The sequence below is a fragment of the Solea senegalensis genome, linkage group LG2, assembly GCF_019176455.1.
Source record: "Solea senegalensis isolate Sse05_10M linkage group LG2, IFAPA_SoseM_1, whole genome shotgun sequence".
NCBI lineage: Eukaryota > Metazoa > Chordata > Actinopteri > Pleuronectiformes > Soleidae > Solea > Solea senegalensis.
In genome coordinates, this window is record NC_058022.1 from 32,788,446 (window position 1) to 32,811,144 (window position 22,699).

General features: G+C 44.5%; 1 protein-coding gene across 7 annotated transcripts in view; it reads left to right on the plus strand.

Annotated features, from left to right (window-relative positions):
• The first annotated feature begins 1,462 nt into the window (after window positions 1–1,462).
• The window catches only part of LOC122763166 (neural cell adhesion molecule 2-like), a 245,761-nt gene continuing 224,524 nt past the window's right edge, over window positions 1,463–22,699 (plus strand). For all 7 annotated transcript variants that reach the window (XM_044018244.1, XM_044018234.1, XM_044018241.1 and 4 more), the window contains exon 1: window positions 1,463–1,655. In XM_044018244.1, the coding sequence (XP_043874179.1) occupies window positions 1,604–1,655 (52 nt within the window). In that variant the 5' untranslated portion in view covers window positions 1,463–1,603. The remainder of the gene's footprint in view (window positions 1,656–22,699) is intronic.

Below are 22,699 nucleotides of genomic sequence, written 5' to 3' on the forward strand. Positions count from 1 at the left end.
CAACAACTCAACTCCAGATGGCTGTTGGGCAGGTTTGGGCTTTTCCTTATCTGGCCACAGTTACCTTCATTGCATCAGCCTGTCAGGCAACCAGGGGGGAATTACAGCCATGGAGCCCTTTTGACACTTGTCCGTTAGGAGCACAGCAATGTGGGTCAAGCCACAGACCAGAAATTGAGTTATTGTTGCCCTGAAATGGAATCCGTCGAGGGCAGCGCGGACTGAAGTCAATCCAACAATTAAATGTGGTGTTAAAATCTGGCGTCGGGGACCAGATTTTTTGGCCAAATCTCGTACGTTTTGTGTTATTGATGCCGGACGTGTCACGCTGTGTCAACATAGATTAACATAAACACCCCGACTGAGATTTATTTCTGCTTCCTGGGCTCAGCAGATCACCGCGTGATTTTGCTTTATTTGAGATCCCGTAGTGAGAGGTGATCATTTCTGCCTTCCTTCACAAATCCACTTATGATTCCTGGCATTACTGCTGTCGTTTCAAGTCAAAATGCTGTGATTTGATCAAAACAAGCTGTAACCGAAACTGTAGTACCTGAAAAATGCTTCGTCCAGATGAGTCACACGTGCATAAAGTGCAAAAATAGCTCCCATAACAACAAGTCTCGTTAATGTATAGTAAATATTTTCAGTAATGCAGTGAGACAAAGTGAGTGCAAGACAAAAATCTCAATTCTATTGTTTTGTTTCTTAATTTTTGAGCATCGATGGATGACTCGACTACTTTCATGTGAGCTTGGCTCCTGTGTAACTTTGGATTAGTTCAACTAGACACTCTAAATTGACCATAGGTGTGAGAGAGGATGGTTGGTTGTCCTCTGGTCCAGGGTGTGACCCCACTTATCGCCCTACGTTATGACAAATATGTGATGAAATACAAAATGTACAAACGTAAGAAGAAAACATTTACAAATAATGTGAGTCCAGCGTGTAACAGTGTATCAGGGTTATTATTATGGTGGCCTTCGGAATTCATAGCTCTCGTCTCTTCCGCTGTGGGTTTATGGATTTGTTGTTTGTTAAGCCTTTTGTGCGTCATATACATTGTAAGCTTCAGCCTCAGTGCAAAAAGCATGTTGGTGTATAACAAGGCTTATTATATGGAAACTGCCAGGGCAATAGAGTGACAATAGAGTGTCCACGAGCGTAAAAGGCTCACTTTAAGGCCACTGGACCTATGAAGAAGATATAAACATGGAAAGTTGTTTATTAATAATAATAATAATAATAATAATAATAATAATAATAATGATAATAATAATAATGCACTGTATGAACTTGTGTGGATTGATTTGCCTTTTGTTTGTCTTCTAGTGTCGAGGATGGAGGGAGAGGAGAGCGAGAGATGGGGGAGAGAGAGAGGCCGTCAGCTCAGCGCAGAGCAGCCGCTGTGAACGAGCAAAGCGAGCGGGCGCGCGCGTAAAGGAAGGGAGGGAAAGGGGAAGGAGCCGAGGCAGTGAGAGCAGTCGCCAGCGGAGCCCGAGACGGCGGATGAACGGAGCCGAGCGAGTGTGTAGTCCTCGTCCTTTTCCACAGCAGTAGCTGACAGCAGCAGTCCGGCAGACCCGGAGCAGCGTGCCCGACAATGATGCTCAAACTCGTCCATCTCCTCGGGGTGCTCGTCTGCGGCGGTCAAGGTAAGGATGCGTGTGCGCGAGTTTCCCCCCAAAGCCGCTGCGCTTGGTGACTTTTGTGGACAAGTTGAGCTGTTTTTTTTGTTTTTTTTTTGCCATCACGGTCTGCAGCAGAGAGAGAGAGGGAGAGAGGGCTGAGAGAGAGAGAGAGAGGCTGAGTCAAAGTGGAGGAGAGAGAGAGAGAGAGAGAGAGAGAGAGGGCTGGATTGTTTAACTGGACGTTGTTTTGTAATTGAAGCACGTCCTGCAGGGACCACAATGCTTTCTTTACTAAAAAAGAGGGGATTATGGTGGGATCCGTGCTCTCAGTGTGTGTGAGCTGCTGGTATCTGGACATTAGGTGTTCTCTCCACCATGTTCCACTTTTTATGCTGTATTATTTTTTTTTATCTCTTATCTTTGGGAACAGCCTTTTTGAACGCTGCGTTGTGCGTATTTTTCCGCTCGGATCTCCATCCTACAGTGGTGACATACACAGAAATCAATCGACATTATGCCCCCAACTTACACAGACGTGGTTTTTCAGCCGCACGATCTTGATCGTGTCTGCTTATTCCACCACCTGTCTTGTTTGCAGCCACTCTGCAGCCTCGCTGCGTGGAGAGGAGAGGAGAGGAGAGGAGAGAGGGGGAGAAACATCTTGTAGATTGGAGATGTGCACAGTGACGCGCCTTCCACGAGGGCGTGCATGCATGGAGAGATCAGGCTCCTCGTGGGTGCTGGTGCTGGTGATGATTTGGGAAAGTTTGGAAACATAGATTCTACGTCCGTGACACTTCGCCGTTCATGAGGTATTGTTTTTCACGTGCGCGGCGCACCTGATTCCCGAGACGCTGTGGTCGTCTTGTGCGCGCGCGGCGAGGACATGTCATGACGACTGACCACTGCTTCAAATTAAAAAAAAACACCGACTGAATGCGTTTGTGCGTAACGTGCGCGCGTCTGGATGGAGCCGTGCGTAAAATGCACAACTCCTGTGTTTTCGTCCTCCCCGCTGCTCCAAGGAATCTTTACACAACCATGCGATTAAATGATTGCATTTACACCCAGTAAAGGACGCATAATAAAACATTTTTACACAAAAACGGCTAAAATACAACCAGAAGGAGAGAGTCATAGGATGGATTCTTCTTTTTTTTTATTCCTTCCTTCTTGCAGTGTTGATTCATTGGGTTCCAGGCGCACAACGGCAGGTGGGGGTAGAGCGCTGCTAAGTGCTACCCAGAGTTTTGCAGCCTCTCTCTCACTGGTCGTTAAAACCATGTTGCATCTCATTCTCACTCCACACTGCTGCCGTGAAGTCCTTCACTCTAGTGGGTCTCCAGGGGGCGGTGAGCTCCTCGAGGAGCGTTCAAAGGCTCCCATATGGGCCTAAATGGAGAGGCTGTGGATCCGTTAGATCCGCTTTGACTGTAGTTCAGTGTGTGCCGCCCATGACCTCAGTCTGAGAGGGGATTTAACGACAGCTCCATGTGTGACGGAGATGAGGATATATATCAGGATATCTGTCATAATGAGATATTTAGTGTCGTACAGATGAAATTAGTGTCAGGCAGTACTATCAGACCTGCCTGAGGGTGCTGTTTGTGTGAATACAGCAGCAGTGCAGGGACCGAGTAAAGCAACAAGTGTTTTTCTATATCTACATCTGCAACTAATGTCAATTAATGTCATAATTGTTTATTTTCTTGGTTGTTCCTGGATTAACCTGGAAATCATGATTTCGATTAACCGAGTAATTGTTTCAGCTCAAATCCTGTCAAACAGCGGCATTTTTTGAGCAGCAATTCACTCTTGTAGACACGTGTTTTTGTGTTTTCATTCATACTTTAACCTGCAGTCGTCTCACTTTACTTTAGCAGTGTAGCCCGTCGCCTCTGTTTGTCTGGACTTCAAATGAATCACTTGACGTAGAAACACTGAAGGAGTCATATGGAGCTTATATTTATTTATATATATATTTATTTATATATATATATATATATATATATATACATATATATATATATACATAGATTTATATTTAAGTCGGGCGCTGTAGCTTTAAGTGAAGGCTCAGTTTGGTATGTTATTGTGTTAGAAAAGATGGAGTATTTTCCACATGACAACATAGAAATATCAGCTGCTACTACAGTTAAACATATGAGTTCTTTCCTGCGTGTACTGTATCTATGACACTTTTTTAAACTAGTATGGGACAATGAAAAAAGAATCATTTGCCTTATTTTAAACTGCAATTTCTTCCTCAGGAGACACATATATAGTTTGATAGTAATCATCAGTTTTAATATGATAGCCTCTTGGCAGTTCATATTTACACCGTATGAGGACGATAGATTCAGGGAACCTGGGAATTGAAGTCCCACTGGTGTAAAACACAGGGAAAGATGCTGCTGTTCGTATTGGCCTAAACTGGAATAGTCATTTCCCTTTTGTTGCAGTCGCATTACATCATCCCACCAACTCATTTCCATTCCTATCAAGTTTTCACGATGGCAAGGTCCACACACAGTGACCCAGGAGATAATGCAAGGAAAGCACTGTAACGTGAAGAATAAGGCTTGTTCCCAGATGAAGCTTTTCTTCCTATTGCTTAACGAAGACACTCATTTTCAGTGTTTTCTCGTGGTGTGGTTCTGGGGCAGAAATGACAACGGCTTATTTGTTTATCTATCTTGCCTGACATGAGTCAGCCAGGGGCCTTCACCTCCCAACCCAGTAACTGTGCAGATATCCTCCGTTCTCCCCCCTCTGGCTCCTGGAGGAAAACATTTGCCTCTGAAGTCCCTGCTCGCCGTCTCGCCTGCACTTGAGTATGCATCCTTGAAGGTTTATGTATTTGGCTTTTTACCGACGCCTGGTACAATGAATTATATGCTTGCTCGGGTTCACCCGGGACTACGCCGATGTGATGTTAAGTGGCGTAATTAAGATTTCTGTATCTCCTGGGGGGGAAATGTCAGCGGCTCCGAGTTTAAAAGATTTATGCCCCTGTGCTTAAGTGTCTCTCATTGCACCCTGAGCCAGGCTTAAGCATGTGTTTGAGGTTTGCTTACATCCCGTAGCTCTGGTTTATGTGCACGCTCACATGTGTAAGCATAAGCGGAGACACAGGCACACGCGTGTACCCGCCCCTCAGCCTCAAACTAGTTAAAGGAGTCGTCCGTTAAATATGGATGAATGTTGTGCACTTCTTTCACTCCACGAGTCTCGGGTTTTCCTTCAAGTTTGCCCATATTTTTCCGATCATCGCTGCAACAATGCTGCACACAGTTTCTTAAGAGCATGCAACACCAATCACAAACTCCCATTAAAGACACGCAAAGCTGTTCGCAAAAGAAATGGCCTGTGTCTGAGTCCTGCAAGGTGAAATTGATTGCATTATTTGATTAATAGACTTGGACAGAGCGCGCACTTATAGAGAGCCAGTGTATATATGAAAATGGAATCGCCCCCTCGAGGCAGCAGCTATGAGAAATCAATTTAAGGAACGGCTAGAGTCAGCAGGCCTGTGAATTGTACAAAGGGCAATCTCGGTGTTATGAATATGCTATTTATTTGCCTGCGAGTTTTTGATTCCTCACACGTGCCCTTTAGCACTCAATCCGCCGGGTTCCGGTCACACCGCGCTGGATTTGTGCACACGTGAGGCCAGCGTTAGAGGTAAGAGTGGTGTTTCCTAAACACCCGGGTACGTGAGGAAAGGGCTGGCAAACATCCGTGCTGCAGGGCTCGTCGTCAGCAAGCCAAGCGTGAAATGACAGGAATACAACCGCGCGGATACGGAGTTGTTTTGAGATATGACGTTGGCAATTTTTCAAAAAAAATCCCACCTGTGTCTGAATCTGAAGACTTTGGAACTATTCAATTATTAAAGAGAAGACGGCGCAAACAGAGATGTTACTGAGGCGCCTGGTTTCAACAGTTATACCTTTTGTACTAAACAACTTCATCATCTACCCATAAACACGGATGGATTACTGAACACGCTGCCAGTCAGAGGGTCACGGCTGACGAGGTGTCATGCCGTCAATCAAAGTCACTGTTGGAATTCTTCGTGAAATGATCAGAAACAGCTGAGGCAGCGCAGATACCCAAAACAACCACAAAGGAACTCTAATTGACTACAGGGACACAAAGACACAAAAGAACCTGTACTGTATGTCTCCTTACTCCTACTATATGTTGCTCCATCATTTATAAGCTTGGCGTTCAGGCTTGGTATGTGGATTGCTCAGCTCAGCTAAAACTTTTAGTATCAAGGATAAAGAGATGAGAGATATCTTTTATTTTTTCCTCTTTTCTTCCAAAAATGAAGTTTGAACTAATATTACATGACGTGCTACTCCTTCAAAGACATCCAGATGTTCACCGCTCGCTTACGCAAATATGACAACATTAGTCTATATGACAACGTCTCTTAAGTCTCTGATGCCTCCCTCTGCCGCTTCACTCAGGTGGAACTAACGGCTAAAGCTAACAATCGGGTGAGCGGATTTGTTCCATATGTTCTCGCCTGTGGTGTCGAATGCTAAATACTGCCCCACGACACTTTTCAGATGCTGTGGTGTTGTGACTGCTGCCCCCCAAAAAAATAGGTTAAGAAGTTAACCCCAGTTCTGAGATCATAACACAACTCACGTTTATACATGTGTGCTAAAAGTCTGATTTTAGTCAGACTAAGATGATAAATTAGTTTTCTTAATGTCATGTAAACACGTTAACACCAAATTTGCAGTTCGGTGTTTGTTTTTCTGTGGCAAAACTGATTTAATACAAACTAGCTTATAGGGAGATACAGCCCCACCTACGGAGGCGGAGTCAGACAAGTTGTCCGATCGACTGTCTTAGTCGGACTACGGCCGCAGCTCCATTCAAACGCACTGACGCATTAAAGTGGATCTTTGGTAAAGCTGTGCTCACTGCACCCTCCTGTGGACCATGTGCTAATTACCTCAGACAGTGTGATGTGCGTCTAAGCTGTAGGTTTGAATTCCCCCCACCTTTGAGTAATAATTTGGATAAAAGTAACAGCTCTAAACCAGACACATGCAGATGTATGCAGCGTGACCTGATGACATCATTCAAATAATAAAAAACAGTCACCTCAAGAGGTGAGACGGTGTTAAACAATCGCTCCAGTAGGAGAATATTGGGCATATTATTTAAAAAATCTTATTTGTAATGCGTGGAGCAGAAACAGCAGCATGTTCAATGACGCTCTCTGCCAACTCAGGTCTGTTTTCACTCAAATTGCCCATTATTATCATGGAAGTGACTAATGTTCTCCTCGGGGAGTCGAGCCCAAGCACAAGCCAAGAAAATGTAGATACTCTAAGCAGCCGGGAATCCCTTGTAGGACGAGTTTGGCAATCGCTCACTATAGTCTGTCCTCTGAATCACACAAAAGGGATGAACTGGGAATGGCGGAGTAAAGCAACGGAGGAGATTGATACAGCGGGAGAAGGAGAGGATGAGATAATGTTTAAAAATTCATTCACTTTCAAGTGAATCTGATTGCGTCCAGTTAAATTGCGTTGCCGGGGATTGAATCAAATTCTGCGGAGTTGCACTGTCCCCAAAATTAATACAGTGTAATTGAATCCTGTCGAGATGGAATCAAATGAGGCCGCAGCGACGTGATTGGAGGAGGCAGATGCTGCACGTTGCCATGCGCTCCTGTGGGCCCTTCTCTACTGTTTTATGGGTGTTCGGCGCTCGCCAAGACGGGGGGGCCCTTTGGCTCGTGCTCTCGTGTGTCCTGCCAGTCTAAATGCCAGTCTAACGAGGCTAATAGGCAGAGCCAGGATGTCTGGGTGACAACGGAGTCTGTGGGCACACGGGGGCTGACTGACAGATGGATGGGAGGGAAGGGAAGCGGTTGCATTGTCTTCCTCCTCTCACTCCCCTGCCGTTCTCGCTTTTGTAGCTTATACATCCACATGCATCCTTCACAGCCTGCACCTGCAAAGCTCATCACCCCTCACGGGACGATGCACCGCAGGCCCGGAGCTTACTGCCAGGATTGGGCACTGACAGGCGTGATTAAACGAAGAACAGAGGGATTGGTCGGAGAAGTGGCGGAAGAGCCTCAACCACCACTCTGCGTTTATTTGAGTGACCTACTTAGACCCTATTAATAAGAACGGCAGAGCCTTGGGAGTTCACTTCAGAGAGAGAGTTGATGTACATTTTACAAGAAGTATAAATTTGAAGAGGACGTATGCACATATGCATAGAGACATTACACTTTATAATTTTAGCACGAAATGCGACCATACAATCGAGTATTTCGATGTATTTCAGTACTCGGTTAATGTATTTACAGAGTCTAGTACTAACACCAGTATATTCGGTGTTGGAAGGATTTTAAAACGCAGCTTTCCAAGCGGCAAACAATAATTGATATGACACAAACTCGTGCATAGTCCTTTCAGCAAGACGTACAAGGCTGGCTGGAGTTTACTGAAAGTTATTGTAATGTGTTCTTCATGGGAAAGCAATAAACCAATACTGCAGGTGAAGTGTTGGGCGCGTGCCAACGCGGTGACGGATGAAATTTCCTCGCTCAGAAGGCACCGAGATTGACACAGACAGATGACAGGAGGGGTTGGCTGGATGACAGATTAACGGACAGCTGAATGTGCCGAGCGGCGCGACCCACGCAGAGGTAATAATGAAGAGGAGCCGTCCATTGACAGCCCGAGAATGTTTTTTCTCAGCTTATTCCCCCGGGGATGTTTGCGATGTGTGTCAGTGGAGTCCACACAGGCGGCTTGGATGTCTCCATAGTTCGTCAGTGTGACTGTTTGAGAATGAGGCTAATGCTAATCGCAGCGGGGCTAGTTAGAGCAGACGTTATAAAGAGAACGACGAAGGCTTTTGGACACACGATGATGCGGAAACATTACCACGTAAAATCCATAAATCTTTGTGAATTAAAGATGGAAATGACTTCTTTATTTCCCCCCTTGAACTGGAAGCCACTGATTCTTAGACTTTCATTCTTAGAGTTTCAAGGTGACAGAGTGGAAAAAGCTCTGATCACTCCCTCTTCAGCCTGAGTTTCTGTTATTTCTAAAGTTTATTTCTTTCTAAAATATTCACTTTAATTGTGGTGCTGATGTCGCCTCTGGTATGAAATAAAACACATACACTCACTTTAACTGATTGGTTTAAAGAAAACTTTATGATACAGTTAAACCACACGGCCGATGTGTTTTTTGAAGGCATCAAAACGATCTTTGAGATCAGATTAAAAAATGTGCCCCGTTGTCATGGAAATGTTGGTGTTGTCAGAGTTTCCTTTTATGAGCACTTCAAGGACTCTTGTCTTCACAGGCTTAAAAATCAAGAGTGAGAGAAGAAGCTGACAAAGCAGCATTACAAGGTCCATTTAGCAGCAGTACTTTCAATCATATCATGAGCACAGACCCTGTGCACACGGAGAACTGGAATTTCAAACGCTATCGTCTTATTTTTATAACATGTCTACACAGCAAGCTGATTTTTCACTTTTTTCTAAGTTTTTTTAAGGTTCTGAGGATTATCTTAACCATATCGATGTTCATACATTTTTTTCCCCTTCCTTTAATCATGGAGATGACTTCAAATGAGACAGCGGTGACTCGCCGCACCTCTTTCAAGACGGGTCCTTTGTTGTTATACACTGAAGCCGCGTTTCCATCATGATACAGTTCAGTTTGGTACAGGACCACAGGTTGGTCTAGATCAGGGGTGTCAAACATACGGCCCGGGGGCCAGAACCGGCCCGCCAGAGGGTCCAATCTGGCCCAAAGGATGAATTTGTCAAAATTTCACACTATGATTACAATCTAAACGTAATGTCAAATGCAATATTTTTCACTTCCAGATACCTGTGACTAAATGTTTATGCCTTTATAGATGATGTGTAAATATTAAATTTAGGCATCATATTGTTGAAATCTCAAGAAACTTTATGTTTTGTAAAAATATCCCTCATTAAATGTAAAACAAAGGAGAAAAAAAAAAAAAGGAGTTCTTGTTGGTCATAGGTTATTATGCTATAATTTTACTATTTTTACTGGTCTGGCCCACTTAAGATCAAATTGTGCTGTATGTGGCCCCTGAACAAAAATGAGTTTGACACCCCTGGTCTAGATCCATCCGTACCACACTGTACCATTACTCTGGTAACCCAAGGGTACGGAAAAATGGAACGGTTGGGGTTGGTTCTTTTGGTACTATTCCAAATGGAAACGCTAAAAAAAATACGTACTATACCAAACCAAACCCTCCATCCAGTGGTGGGAATGTTGTGAACAGATCCGTGTGTTGGCTGGCATCAGGTACCTCTCCTTACTCTGCTGACCTTGCAAGTCTTGAAATTTTCCTTTGGGCATTCTGTTATTAAATTATCCTCTCCCTTGTATTGTGTGGTATCCATCACATTTCTTTGTACCCACTGGTCTGTCCCTCCCTCCATGCAGACGGCGGTCCCTTAGCTTGTCAGTCTTGCTGGTTAATTAAGCCAAATTATGATTGATGGACTCTCAAGTGAATAGTGTGTGGTCCCATCGCTGACCCGCCTAAGGAGATCAGTTGAGCTGCCAATCACGCCTCACAATGCTTTTTGTAAACAGTGGCTGAAATAGGTGTGTGAAATGATGACGCCCCACTCGGGTTTAACCCCTCTCTCGCTTCGCGGTTGCCCAGTGTCCTTGTGGAATTGGGTCTGCTTGGAAGTGATGCACACACCATCTTGAAAAGGGATCAATCCTCTCCGATTTCTTGCCTGGTGGCCAGTATCCTTATTTATGGGAGGCAGCGCTTGATGAGGAATAGATGAGAGAGAGTGAGCGATAGATGAGAGAGAAAGGGGAGCGAGAGGAGGAGGAGGAGGAGGAGGAGGGACACTTGAGATGTAGTTGCAGTGCAGCAGAATGGCTCGCAGTGAGGCCAAACAGTCTCTGCTCTCTTGATTGCCTCTCCATGCCAGACAATCTTCAAAGGGAATCTCCTAATGCCATGTGGGCTAGCTTATTTTTGTTTCTATCTCTTGTCATTGCACTTCCTTCTCCCCCACACCCACACCCCCCTGCATTTATTCTTCTTTTCATGTGCTCGCGCTTGTTTCTTGGTACGCCCACACTCGCGTCTGTTGGGGGAAAGATATCCCGTTCTGCCCCTACGTGGGAAGCTTTTCAAGCGGCGCCCGAGCCTAATTTTCTTTGCTCGGGAAGTTAATGATTGTTTTGCTGCTCAATATGATTATTAACACCTATAGATTTAATGTTACATGACTCTCCTCTGTGCCAAGTCTTAACGTTTTCAGGGTTGTTCCGTCAAGCATGTTATTGTCTCTCAAAGTCATAATTATCGCCCCGCAAGCACTCACGAGGTACACCAAGCAAGCTGTAGGCGTGTGTTTAATTACTTTGTATATCCGCACAACTTCACATCACTCCTCGTGGGCCTACTCCCAATGTACTCTGGGATTGCTCTCTTTCCGCCCACCATCCGACGAGTTCCCAAGGACGCGCGCCTCCCTGGGAATAGACAAGACACTTCTCAGTAATTAAAGAACCTGTGCTTTCTTTACTCAGATTAATTTGTGTGTTTACTGACATTCTGGCTCTCCTGGTAAAACAAGTCTCCATATGTGTCTTTGTCTTTGAAATCAGCAGATCCCTGATGAGGGATCGGGATATTTTTGGACAGACTTAACTGCGCTACCTATGAGAGCTCACATTTCTTCCCCCGGTTTTCATTAGCGGTTGCTCGGGAAGGCTGAAACTGAGCTATTTTTACTTGCTCCCGACATCGTATGAAAGAATTTGTCAAGTTTATCGAGAGCTCACTCTCGTTTGCCACTAATTGGGCCGCGTTAAATTGGAAAGGCGAGTTGAAGACTGATGTTGGAGGAAGCAAATGAAGAGGGTTTGGTGGGAAGAGTGCCAGCGTTGGCCGTCCTTTCATGTGAATGTATATCCTCCGGGGCGCGAGTCTTGCGAGAGCCTTGTGATCTCACACATGCATCTGTAGCCGGCAGGTTCTCGATGGAATGCGCAATTGTGCCAAGACACAAGAGTTAACAGTTTCTTTTTTATCGTGTTACTCTCGCGTACAATTACAATTAACCAACTCAAAGCTGGTTGCTTCAATTCATTTTGTGGTTGTAGATGAACTTTGTAAAGAAGAAAAAGAAGTTGTTGGAGTAGAGGGTTTTCCATCGAGCTAATACCTTGTTGCTCCAAGAACCGAGATTACTTTTATTTCACGCTGCTCTTCGTCCTCCCTGTGATGTTTGGGAGCGACCAAAGAAATGATAGTGCGCCTCGGCACTTGAGGGGAAAGCCACACAGCCGCGTACGTGGAGAAAACATTGCAAAGGCAACAAGAATCCGTGCCGAAAGCTGCGAAAGGGGATGCAATACTGACTCTGGCAGCTCTTTCCCCAAGGAGGCAGCCTAAGCCACAAATTAATAGAGCGCTCTCGCATGATCGGGGAGTTTCATTTGGAACCGTCACACTATATAGAGCCCCGCTGAAATGAGGAGTTCACTCAGGTCCCCATCTACTCCCCCTTGAGTCTGCGAACGACCTGTGTGATTGTATCACTCTGCCTCCCGCTATCCACCTTCTTTTGACCTCACTTATCCTGCTACTGGAACGTATTGTCTCTTTGTTGTGGATTCTGATCTGCCTCCGTTTTTGCAAGTGCTCGTACGTAATGGAGCTGCACGGTAGAGCGATAGAGCATTTTGCAACTTAACCGTCATTTTCTGGAGGAAAATTAGAACCGGAGAAGCACTTTTTTTGGGGCTGTTGAATTCCTGCAGCACGGCAGCATTTCATCATAATGCTGTTTTTCCACCCATTTTGTAATTATCGGATAAGTGTCTTTTGATTTTGCATATTGCACTCCACAATTTTTTATTATTTTCAAGTACTTCTAAGTGCTAATGCAACAAGAGCCTTGTTACGCAATATTTTTGGTGTTTAAAAGTGTGATTTTCAGTGCAGATTAAAGTGATAACGGTTAGAAATGAAACATAGAGGAAAACGAGTTTAACTTCATTACGTAAGGTATAAAGTTCGAGGGCACGTTTGCACATTTCTGTTTTGTTTTTTTTCCCCTTCTCTTACTTTAGAAACACAGTTTGATAACGGCGTGAAATTCCTGGTGACAAACATGAAAGAGCGGCTCGCCCCTGAGCCTCGTTTTACTCTTATCATTATCGCTGCGACGCCCGAGATTGGACACGGCACAGCCTGCTGTCTCACAACAGAGCGCCTCAGAGCACGGATTAGCACAATGACTAATCACTCAACTCGCTGGACACAAAAACATACAGTATTGATTCATTTTTTTCCCCCCCACAGTCTATTTAACTACAATATTAGGCATGTAATATATACCAAAGAGAATAACCCACGTGTTTTATTTTTCTGCCCGACGACCAAGTTCCCAAATACACAACACTTAAACATCCAAAACATTCACTTCTGTTGTCCCAGTGATGCTGGGTCGACCGCGTCTTACAGAACGGTGTCACAATCCCTCCGTGTTTGCGGAGCGTCGACAGCGCTCGCCGTGATGGAGTGCGTGGAGCTCAGCGTGACGCGCGGCGCCCGGGCTTCTCGGCGGACGCTGTGTCACTCCAAGGTTGTTTAATGGAAGTCTTTTGCCTGTTACGGATTCGGGCGACGTGACTCGGAGTCAGGAGCGCTGCATCTCGGCGACAGGATGTGCGCCTGTGTGTGTGTTTGTGTGCGCAGGGCACGAGCTGATCTGAAGCTCACGGGTCATCCGGCTGTGAAGTCTGACGCTGTGTGTGAGTAAATCAAATTTCGAGTCTCGCGAGGAGCTGCTAAAGTGGAAAATGAGTTTTAAGAAGGATAGATTGCAGCAGTGTGTGTGTGTGTGTGTGTGTGTGTGCGCGTACATACATGCATGTGCGTGTGTGTGTGTGTTTGTTTGTGCCCGTATTTATTTCAGGATTCTGCTTACTCTTTAATTTCTTTCCGTTTTGGGTTTTGCCTCTTTCTAGCTCAAGGCTGTTAGAGTTGAGTGAAGATGCAGCGCCTGCATTTGCCTGCATCAGCAAAACAATATGCACACACACACACACACACACACACGCACATGCATGCAGGCAGACCCGAACACACACTCACACATACACACATTCCCTGAAATCCCCGCGTCCCGTTTTGTAACCCAGCTTTTTAATCTCGACGTAGTTGCAAAAAGTTTTAATTCCGTGCCGTCACACGGAAAAGTGTCAGGGGAAGTTCATGCACCGACTCAGAATCAGGACCTCCCAGCTCGCTGGTGATTGGAGTTCAATCAGGACGTCTTGGCAGGGTTTCCTCCTCCAGTAAGTGATAATGAGAAGGCCCGATCAGTCCATCAGCAGCACAGAGGGGGGGAGATGCTCTGCTCTCTGTGTGCCTATTGCATGTCAGCATGTGCAGGTGTCTTGCTCCTGCAGTGTTTGGAGAAAAGAGTGAGGAATAAAGATATGTGCATTTATTTCGTGACCAAAAACCGAACTAAAATGAGATTATTTGGAGCGATCCTCAGTATGTGCACATATTGACACCTGAGTGGCAGATATCAGCCGTCCCCGTCCCTCTGTCTCTTCAGATTTCACCCTCTGCTTTGTTTCTGACTCACCATTTCACCGGCCCGCCGCGGTTTCGTCGGAGAAGCAGTCTGCGGAGCTATTGACTCGAGTCAAACTCTGCTCAGCTCGTGAAAGTGAATTTTTGTGTGCGATACGAACTGCAGCGGCCAAGAGGAGAACAGATAGATGCATGCAGAGACATGTTTTCATCCAAGACTGCATTACGGTTTCTGTTGTTTTCTTCTTTTAGTTTTTATAGCGTTATCTTTATTGGAGAAGCGTACAAAAACAGTAAAAAAACAGTTTTTACTTGAAAAAGAAGTATATTACATTAAGAGAATCATAAATGGACACTTGACAATTGAGAATGCGCTCAATTAAAGGTTCAAATGATGTGTTTAGACGATAGAAAATGACCAAACTCACCACTCTGGCCCCTTTGGTTATATATTACCTTTTAATTTGGTGTGCGTGAAGCTAGTTCATCAATCCATCATAAGATGAAGGTGAGTTTTCATCCTCCCAATACTGTACTGTTACCCAGTATGAATGAACTGAAAAGCAGTGTCACCCAAAGCAATCATTGGTTATATAGTAACTAGTATGACTAGAATGTCTCCGTTCTGCCCAAGGTGTTAAAGCAGAAAAGGAAGTCATGTGCTGCAGGACTGTGTCTGCTTTGTGCCTTAATCAAAAGCCAGTTTCCATATTGAGACCCGATGAGAGTCATGTGAAGTGTTCCTGCGTCATTGTGGGACACACACACACACACACACACAGGGCGAGAATGGCTATTGTCTGCCGTCTGTGCTCAGCGATGCTATCAGTGCTAATCTGACCGGGTTGTTGCGCCATGAGCTGATGAAGAGATGGCGGATGCTTTTACAGGAGCCACAGTGAGGACCAGTGTGTTCACACCGGGGGTGTGAGCGGTGTGAGATCCGTGTTATTAGAGGTGATGATGCTCAGTGTGATGACCTTCTTCTTTTCAGTGTGCGGCTGCTTAAACACCAGGGGACGTGGTTGACTCCGCGTGAAGCCGCTGGAGTTTGTTTCTATTATAATTGAGATTTTTAAACATCGAAAGATTCTTTTGCTTTAATTAGTCAAGTCTTTTTTTTGGGTCTCTGTGATGTAATCTCTGCTTCTAATACATTCAGTGCTGACATTTGGGAGAACTGACATTCTGTTCTACATGAATCCATTTGCATGGCACCGCTCGCGACTGTCAGTCAGAGGCAGAAGCGTAAGATTGATGTGCGTGATGTCGCCCTCGTGCCCTCGTGCATTTTTTACAGTTTAACCAAAAAAGACGTCGCCACTTAAGAAACATTGAGTGCCGCTCATATAATAATGTCAGTCTCCGCAGACGCGTTAGCAGTTTCATTTCCTTTCCTTTTCACAGATGCATTAATGCTGCATCCAAGCCTTCACACCGCCACAAATACAGTTTGAAGACTTTTCTGATGATACATTTAACTTTCATTTGTATTTTATATATAAGGTTTTTACTGTCTACAGTTTGGATGGACTTAACTAAACATTTTTCTTTAACCTCTGAAATCAGAGGCTACGAAGCCGCGACCGCGAGCCGCTAGCACTACGCTAGTTCATCCTGAGGCGAGCTGCTAAAACAACATTATTTCATAAACCAGCGCCACCTGTCGACTTTCAACAGCCTCCGTTTGTTAATTATACCCCAAAAACCAGCCTTGCCAAGAGCTTTCTGTGTTTTAAATGTGTCCTAAAGCTCCACACATGGAGCTAAGTACGTCTGCGGGGCCCGTCCCCGGGCTCCGGGTTTACCTGCGGGACGAGTCACAAAATAGTGAAAACAAGGGGGGTGTTCTCTGAAGACACACTGTTACCTGTGAAGCACTTGGTACTTTCCTCCTGGTGAAATTAACCATAGACTGTATGAAATTAACATGGCAAAAAATCCAATATTCTTATGTTGGAGGTTAAAATTGATGTAACCATTGGTTAATAATAAACGGGTCAGTTTTTCTCATACCTAGTGATGACTAGTGTTCTCTGTTTAAGTATAATATCACTTGAAGAAGCCTATTCTAACATTCCGCACTATAAAATAAGTAAGTAAAGTATGTATGATTCGTCCTGATATCATATTTGATTGATATCGGTATCGGCCAATACTCAAGGCTGCAGTATCGGTATCCTATCGGAAGTATCGGGACATCCGTAGTTGCTCACCACTACAGCAACCGTGTGGACCTCTCATCATGTAGCACTAAATCATTGACAACAGCAGGCACAGTGTGCATATCTAATGCTTGTCATCCACACTTTTGGACGGTTTGACTCCATTCCCGCGTTTGTTCCATTGCTCCGTCATGTCGGGCGGCGAGATGGTGTGAGAGAGCGAAACACGTGAACGTCTCTGAAGTCGCGTCACCTCAAAGATGAATCGCCTCGTTCCCATCGGTGGAACGCCTCGTGGAGGTCGTTATCACCCTCTTTGCGTCTTTTATTGTCTCATCGCGCAAATTTAAAACAAAATAAACAGTGGGCTCTCATCGCATGCGTGGGAAATATATAAAAATCTATGACTGTACTTGAACGTTATAGGAACGCATAAACAACCTAATTTGCTGTGGCTTTACGGGACAATGAGACTGTGTGTGTGTGTGTGTGTGTGTGTCCTTCAGACCCTGGTTGTAGAGTGTGTGAGTGTGTATTAAAAGCATGCGGCTGATGGCTCAATTTGAAACTATATGCGAGTGTGAGCGCACGTGCACAGGCCCATGTGAACAAGTGATTTATGGGCTGTTTTTAATCAGGCAGTAGAAAATGTTATTAGACAGCCTCCTCGCGTGCCCTCTGCCTGCAAATGAGCCGGCCCCCGCTGCACCGTGGGATAGCCTTCTGTAATTAGTTCTGGGAACTCACCTGTTACTGAGCGAGACTGAGGAAGAGGGAAGAGGGAGGGAAGGGCACGAGGAGAGGAATGAGAAGGTGATGGAGGAAAAATGGTGACCCCCCCCCATATCTCCTGGTTCAGTCTGTACCTGCATAGCCTCACCAGGATGGTGTGAGCACAAAACAACAGAACCTTGCTTTGTGTTCTTCTACAAACACGTTATTGCGCCATACACGGCAGCCTTCCATTGATTTTCTGTGCCTTTTCAGACTAATTGTCCACCTCTGAGAAAAAGCTACTAAATAAAAACCCAAGGTAGCACAAATTCACCCCCCAAAAAAAAACAAAACAAATGCAATTCTCTATTTTTGGGTCTTTGTCTGCTCGATGTCTGCTGGCACGTTGTTTTTCCCCCGGAAGCCAGTGGCTGAGTGTCTCCTTCAAGTCACATCCCACACACTGTTAAAGTCTGTAAATACTGAATTATTCAATGTGCACGCGTCTCTTTCACTTCATTTGAAAAACCAACCTGTGAATTTTGGTAAAGTGGTAATTAGCGATTGAAAAAAACAACAAAAGCTGGTTTCAGATTTTGATGAACAAGACCACAGAAATCTGACTTCACCTAAAGCCTAAAAAGTAGCATGGAATCAGCAGTTAGACACCTGAGCGAGACCCAATTTTAGCTCGTTCCGCTTCTTCTTCTTCATCAGAAATACTGTGCAGTGTCCCTTTTGTACATTACACAAGTTTGCGCGACATACACGTGAGTGGACGAAACCATAATTGCCCGTTGCGGGAGATTAATGTGAAACTTTCTGAGGCTTCACAGTAGGAGTTGACTTTGCAACTGGGAAAACTGTTTCTTTTTTATGAACGGTTATGTTTGTGTGTATTTTTGGAGCACAACTGTCAGACGTTAATGTGATAACGTAGTTGTAATAAACGACCCCGTGTCTCTCGGCATGGGAATATCTTTTACTGTGAACAGTACAAGGTTGTTTTAACAAATCAAACATCGGTTATTAAAAGTTACAAAAAAAGCAAAAACAAAGTCAAACTTGATCAAACCGGCCAGTCTCATAAAGCCAGCGTGTGTCCTGTCCTGTCCTGTCTGCTCCCCTGCTCATCACTCAGTGTAGCTGCAGGCCATGAGACTCTCCAGTGACTGCTGCCTTGACAGCCGCTCACTACAGTGACCTGTCAATCCAACCACCACACACACACAGATATGGAAAATGAAATCGTCAGCACACACACATATAAACAATTTAAAATGTGCACATATGCACACACACACAGACACGGTGCCCATTCGCATGCTGTACGTCTCCACCCGCTCCTGACAGGCCAGTAAAAACATTATGAAATATTCAGCACATCTCACTGTGGTTGGAGTCTACCTGTCTCAGCTTTTTCTTGTTCCTTTGTGTGTTTGTTTGTATGAGCGAACAGGAGATGTGTGTCGGCATGGGTGTACTCGGAGTAAATGTGTGCGCGCGTGTATGTTGCGACTGTATGCGGCGGTCGTGTCTTGTGTCTGTACATGTTTGCAGTATCTCTCAATCCTCGCTGTCACGGCTGCGTGTAATTGGTAGCGATCCAGCAGGAGCTCTTGTACGCGCGTTGCCTTGTGCTTACATCAACCGCGCTGCTCATCTTAACAACATCGCCACAAAGTTGGAGCCAGACTCCCAGCCTTGCTATTTTCAGCCTTCAAGCTTGCACAAGCACATTTCCTGCTTTCCTTTAATTCCAAAAAGGCAGACATAGGTGCCACTGCCCCTTTAATGACCCGATTTCAGGCTTTTGCTTTGGGTCATTTACATATTTTACCCCAAAGTTAAGTGTTCTTTGCATGTCTCTATGGTAGGTCTGTCACTTTTTATACACCGGTATCTAATCTAACTAAATATACAGCCTACGTGCTCATCAGACTGTCTGAAATGGTAACGGCATGGTCCAACAGAGGGCGCTGTGAGCAGAGCTGGGCTTTCCATTTACGCTAAACGCGCTCTCAGTCCAAAAGAAGCACAAGACAGTCATGGTATGTTGTTTTGTTGTGACACAAACAAGCTCCGGAGCGGAAAGTCATGACAACAAAGCATCTGAAAATCCATGTGTGGACCTATTTACAGCTCTACAGCCTCACATGACTAACTGTAAGAATAATAATGAGTAATATCTTCACTTTTAGCTAAATAGCCAAATATTTATACATATGATGATCTCATGTCATGATTGTGGGGTCCCACAGGACTCTGTTCTTGGCCCCCTCGGACTCCTGAGCCCCGTCCACCCTTCTGAACTCCTCTGACCCCCAGCTGACTTTTACCCGCGTTAAAAAAATGTAGCATCCCAGATGTGAGTTCTCTTTGATTGCAGTGGGGTTGAAGGTGTTATCGTCCATGTCCTTCCTGCATCTGGAGAATTACGTCCCGTTTAAGTGTCCGTCACATTTTGTAGAGCGTCTTTTGCACAGTAATATCCTGATGATTACTCATTTGCAGATTGCTTTCCTCCCACTTGACTCTGGAGTTAGGTGGCTGCCACTGGGGACTGTGTGTGTGTGTGTGTGTGTGTGTGTGTGTGTGCTGCATCCTCAGACCATATTGCCGCTGTACCACCGGGGAGCCACTTCACACTGGTGTTTCGACGTGCAAATTGAAAAAGGATACTTGTTAAAAGACTATGACGATAGCAACATGTACCTTTTTTTTTACGTAACTCGGTTGCGAGGTATTATTATCATCATTATGAACAAAAACACAACAAATAGCAGGTCAGCTTATTATTACAGAAACTCAAATGTGCCAGAAACTTAACCACAATGACTCAAACCGCAACCTTCCCTGGAAACAGAACACAATATAAACATTCATTAGCATTCTTGCAGTATAAAGATACATAAACAGTGGTTTATAACATCTGCATCTGCAGGTTACTATAGCTTCTGCTTAAATTAATTCAGGCTCATATCATGGCTGTATGGTAAATACAGTATGTATGGACTGAAAACAGGTAATGCTTGCTAATCAGTGTTGTTTTTGGCAGCCGTTTTAGTTTTAATCTTAGTCTTTTGGTTTTATTTAGTCAGTTTTAGTTACAAAAACACAAAAAAAAGTATAGTCTTTTAACAAATTCATTTAGGTCAGTATTGGGGATTGCTGTTGGGCAGAAACCTCTTTCTGTTTCTGGGGCCGTGGACATATGTACTCGCTGCAGCTTCTTCCGCCCTCACCGGGGGATGTCAGTAGACCCGGGGGACGGCGCGACTGTCGATCGGACTAGACTGTCCTCAGTGGTGCCGCCAGGGCGGGGAGTGGCCCACAGAAATCGGGCGCCCGACCCGTCTTGAAACACGGACCAAGAACTGTTTAGCTTTTAATTGACAGATTACGCGCACAATAAGCAGAAATGTCATGCATTTTCAACAGCTGCACTAACCTTTATGTCCACTCTCGTCTCGCCAACGAAAACTCACGCACGTCTCGTCATGTTTTAGTCATCAAAGATCCGTGTTCATCTCATCACCGCCTCGCCGTCGTCGACGAAAACAACGCTGTCGCTAATAAATTAGAATGTGATTTTGAAGCAACTCTGAAGCCTCTTCTCCAGTTCCTGGTATTGCAAGAGGAAAATGAATAAATACACCTGCTGCAGTTACTTTACTTCAAGTCAAATAGTTCCTTTTGTAATTTCCATGTTCCATTAGCTGGTTTTTGTGTGTTTACGATCCCACTACTTTGAAGGTGCGCCGCGGTTGAACGGAAATGATTGGCGTAGCTTGAAACCAATGGACAGTGAAGAGATTTCACAGTCTGTTGAAAAGAAGAACGTTGACATGAATCTGTCAAGTTTTTTTTTTTTTTTTTCCTTTCACACACCACGCATATTAACAGCTTAATTAAATAAAAGAGGCGATACGTCGCTAATTGGACGCACGGCCGGAGCCAATTTGGTAAAGTGTTGCGCCTCCAAATATAGTTTCAGTCGACGTCATCTGGGTGTTTTTGAAAGGATCACGGTTCCATTAGAGGTGATTGACAGAGCATGTAGTGAGTACACTCTGAGTATACCCGTGAGGAAAAAAAACAAACATAAAAAACCCCTCTGTCAGGCTCTCAGCCCCCGCTGTGCTTTGAAAGCCCATTCCCATTCACCGAGACACATCATTCAGTGGAGGGCTGAAGGGGAAAAGAAAAAAAAAAAAACCCTCTGTAAGATACACTTTTGCACATTTCTCAGCATCAAATAAATGACAGAGAATGACTGACTTGTGTAAACATTTTGGTTGACCGGCCTGTATTTTCCTGTCAGTGTAAATGTACAACACGTAAGATGCTTTTTAAAGATCTATCTGAGCTCTAGTGGTGGTTATTATTCTTTATTGCCTCTGTAAGGAACTTGAAAGACACATTTATCCGGGGGATAGTGCTGAAGCCCTCAAAAAGAAGTGAAAAATGGCCCTATATATATATATATATATATATATATATATATATATATATACACACAGAAAAAAAGAAACTCAATGACAGAGTTCAGGGTAGATTCTCCGTCCATCCATCTATTCATCCATCCATTAACTATATGGCTTATCCTCTCAGGGTTGTAGGGGTGGGGGGCTGGAGCCAGTCTTGACTGAATTTGAGAAAGAGTCCAGCTCAGCCTCTAACTGATCACTCTGCTGCCACGGTGCAGGGGGAACAACCTGTGTGTGTGTTCGTGTTCACAGCAGTCGTGATGGAAAATCTGTCACGCGACCAAATGGCATGCAGAGTCGACATGTCGGCATTACTTTGACGCGTGCCAGAATCATGCGACGCGTGTCTTGATCACCAAGATTTCACTGGCACCACTGAGGGCACTGATAAAGCGATGTGGCTCAGCTGCACTGCACTGTGGTGAAAGCGACTGTGCCACTCAGAAAAGACGTCAGAAAACGTTAAAAAAATGACGATCACTGTCCGTCAAACCTGGAAATGATGACGTTCTCTGACGTCTTGTTTTGTCCACAAACCAAAATAATTCGGTTTATAAGGATTTCTTTGGTTTATTGAGCAAAGAAAGAGGAAAATATTCACATTTAAGAAGCTGAAACAATGAGAAACCTTGTTTTAATCAAGTTTCAAACCGATAAATTGATTATCAAAATAGTTGACGATTAATTTAGTAATTGATAGAGTAGTTTAAAGTTTAAAGTTAACCATGCAGTGTAGGTTAGTTAGAAAGTAAACAAACAAACAAGGCCTAACTGTTCATTTTAAACTAGCCTAAATAAGAAACTAGCATATGTTACATAAATATATTAAAAAAGAGGCAGGTCCACCAGATTGACTGTGAATTACACATGACAAGAGACTAAAAGACTAAAAGCTGCAGTGTAAACAGATGATTATTACCGGATTACTGAAACAGATTACGACACACAACGTGGGTTATAAAAGGCAGTGAAATTGTGCAGAAAAACATGTAGGTCCAGCAGTTTGACCTCTGGTTCCTGACGTCAGTGTGTGACTGGGTGTAAATGACTTGCGACCGATGAATGT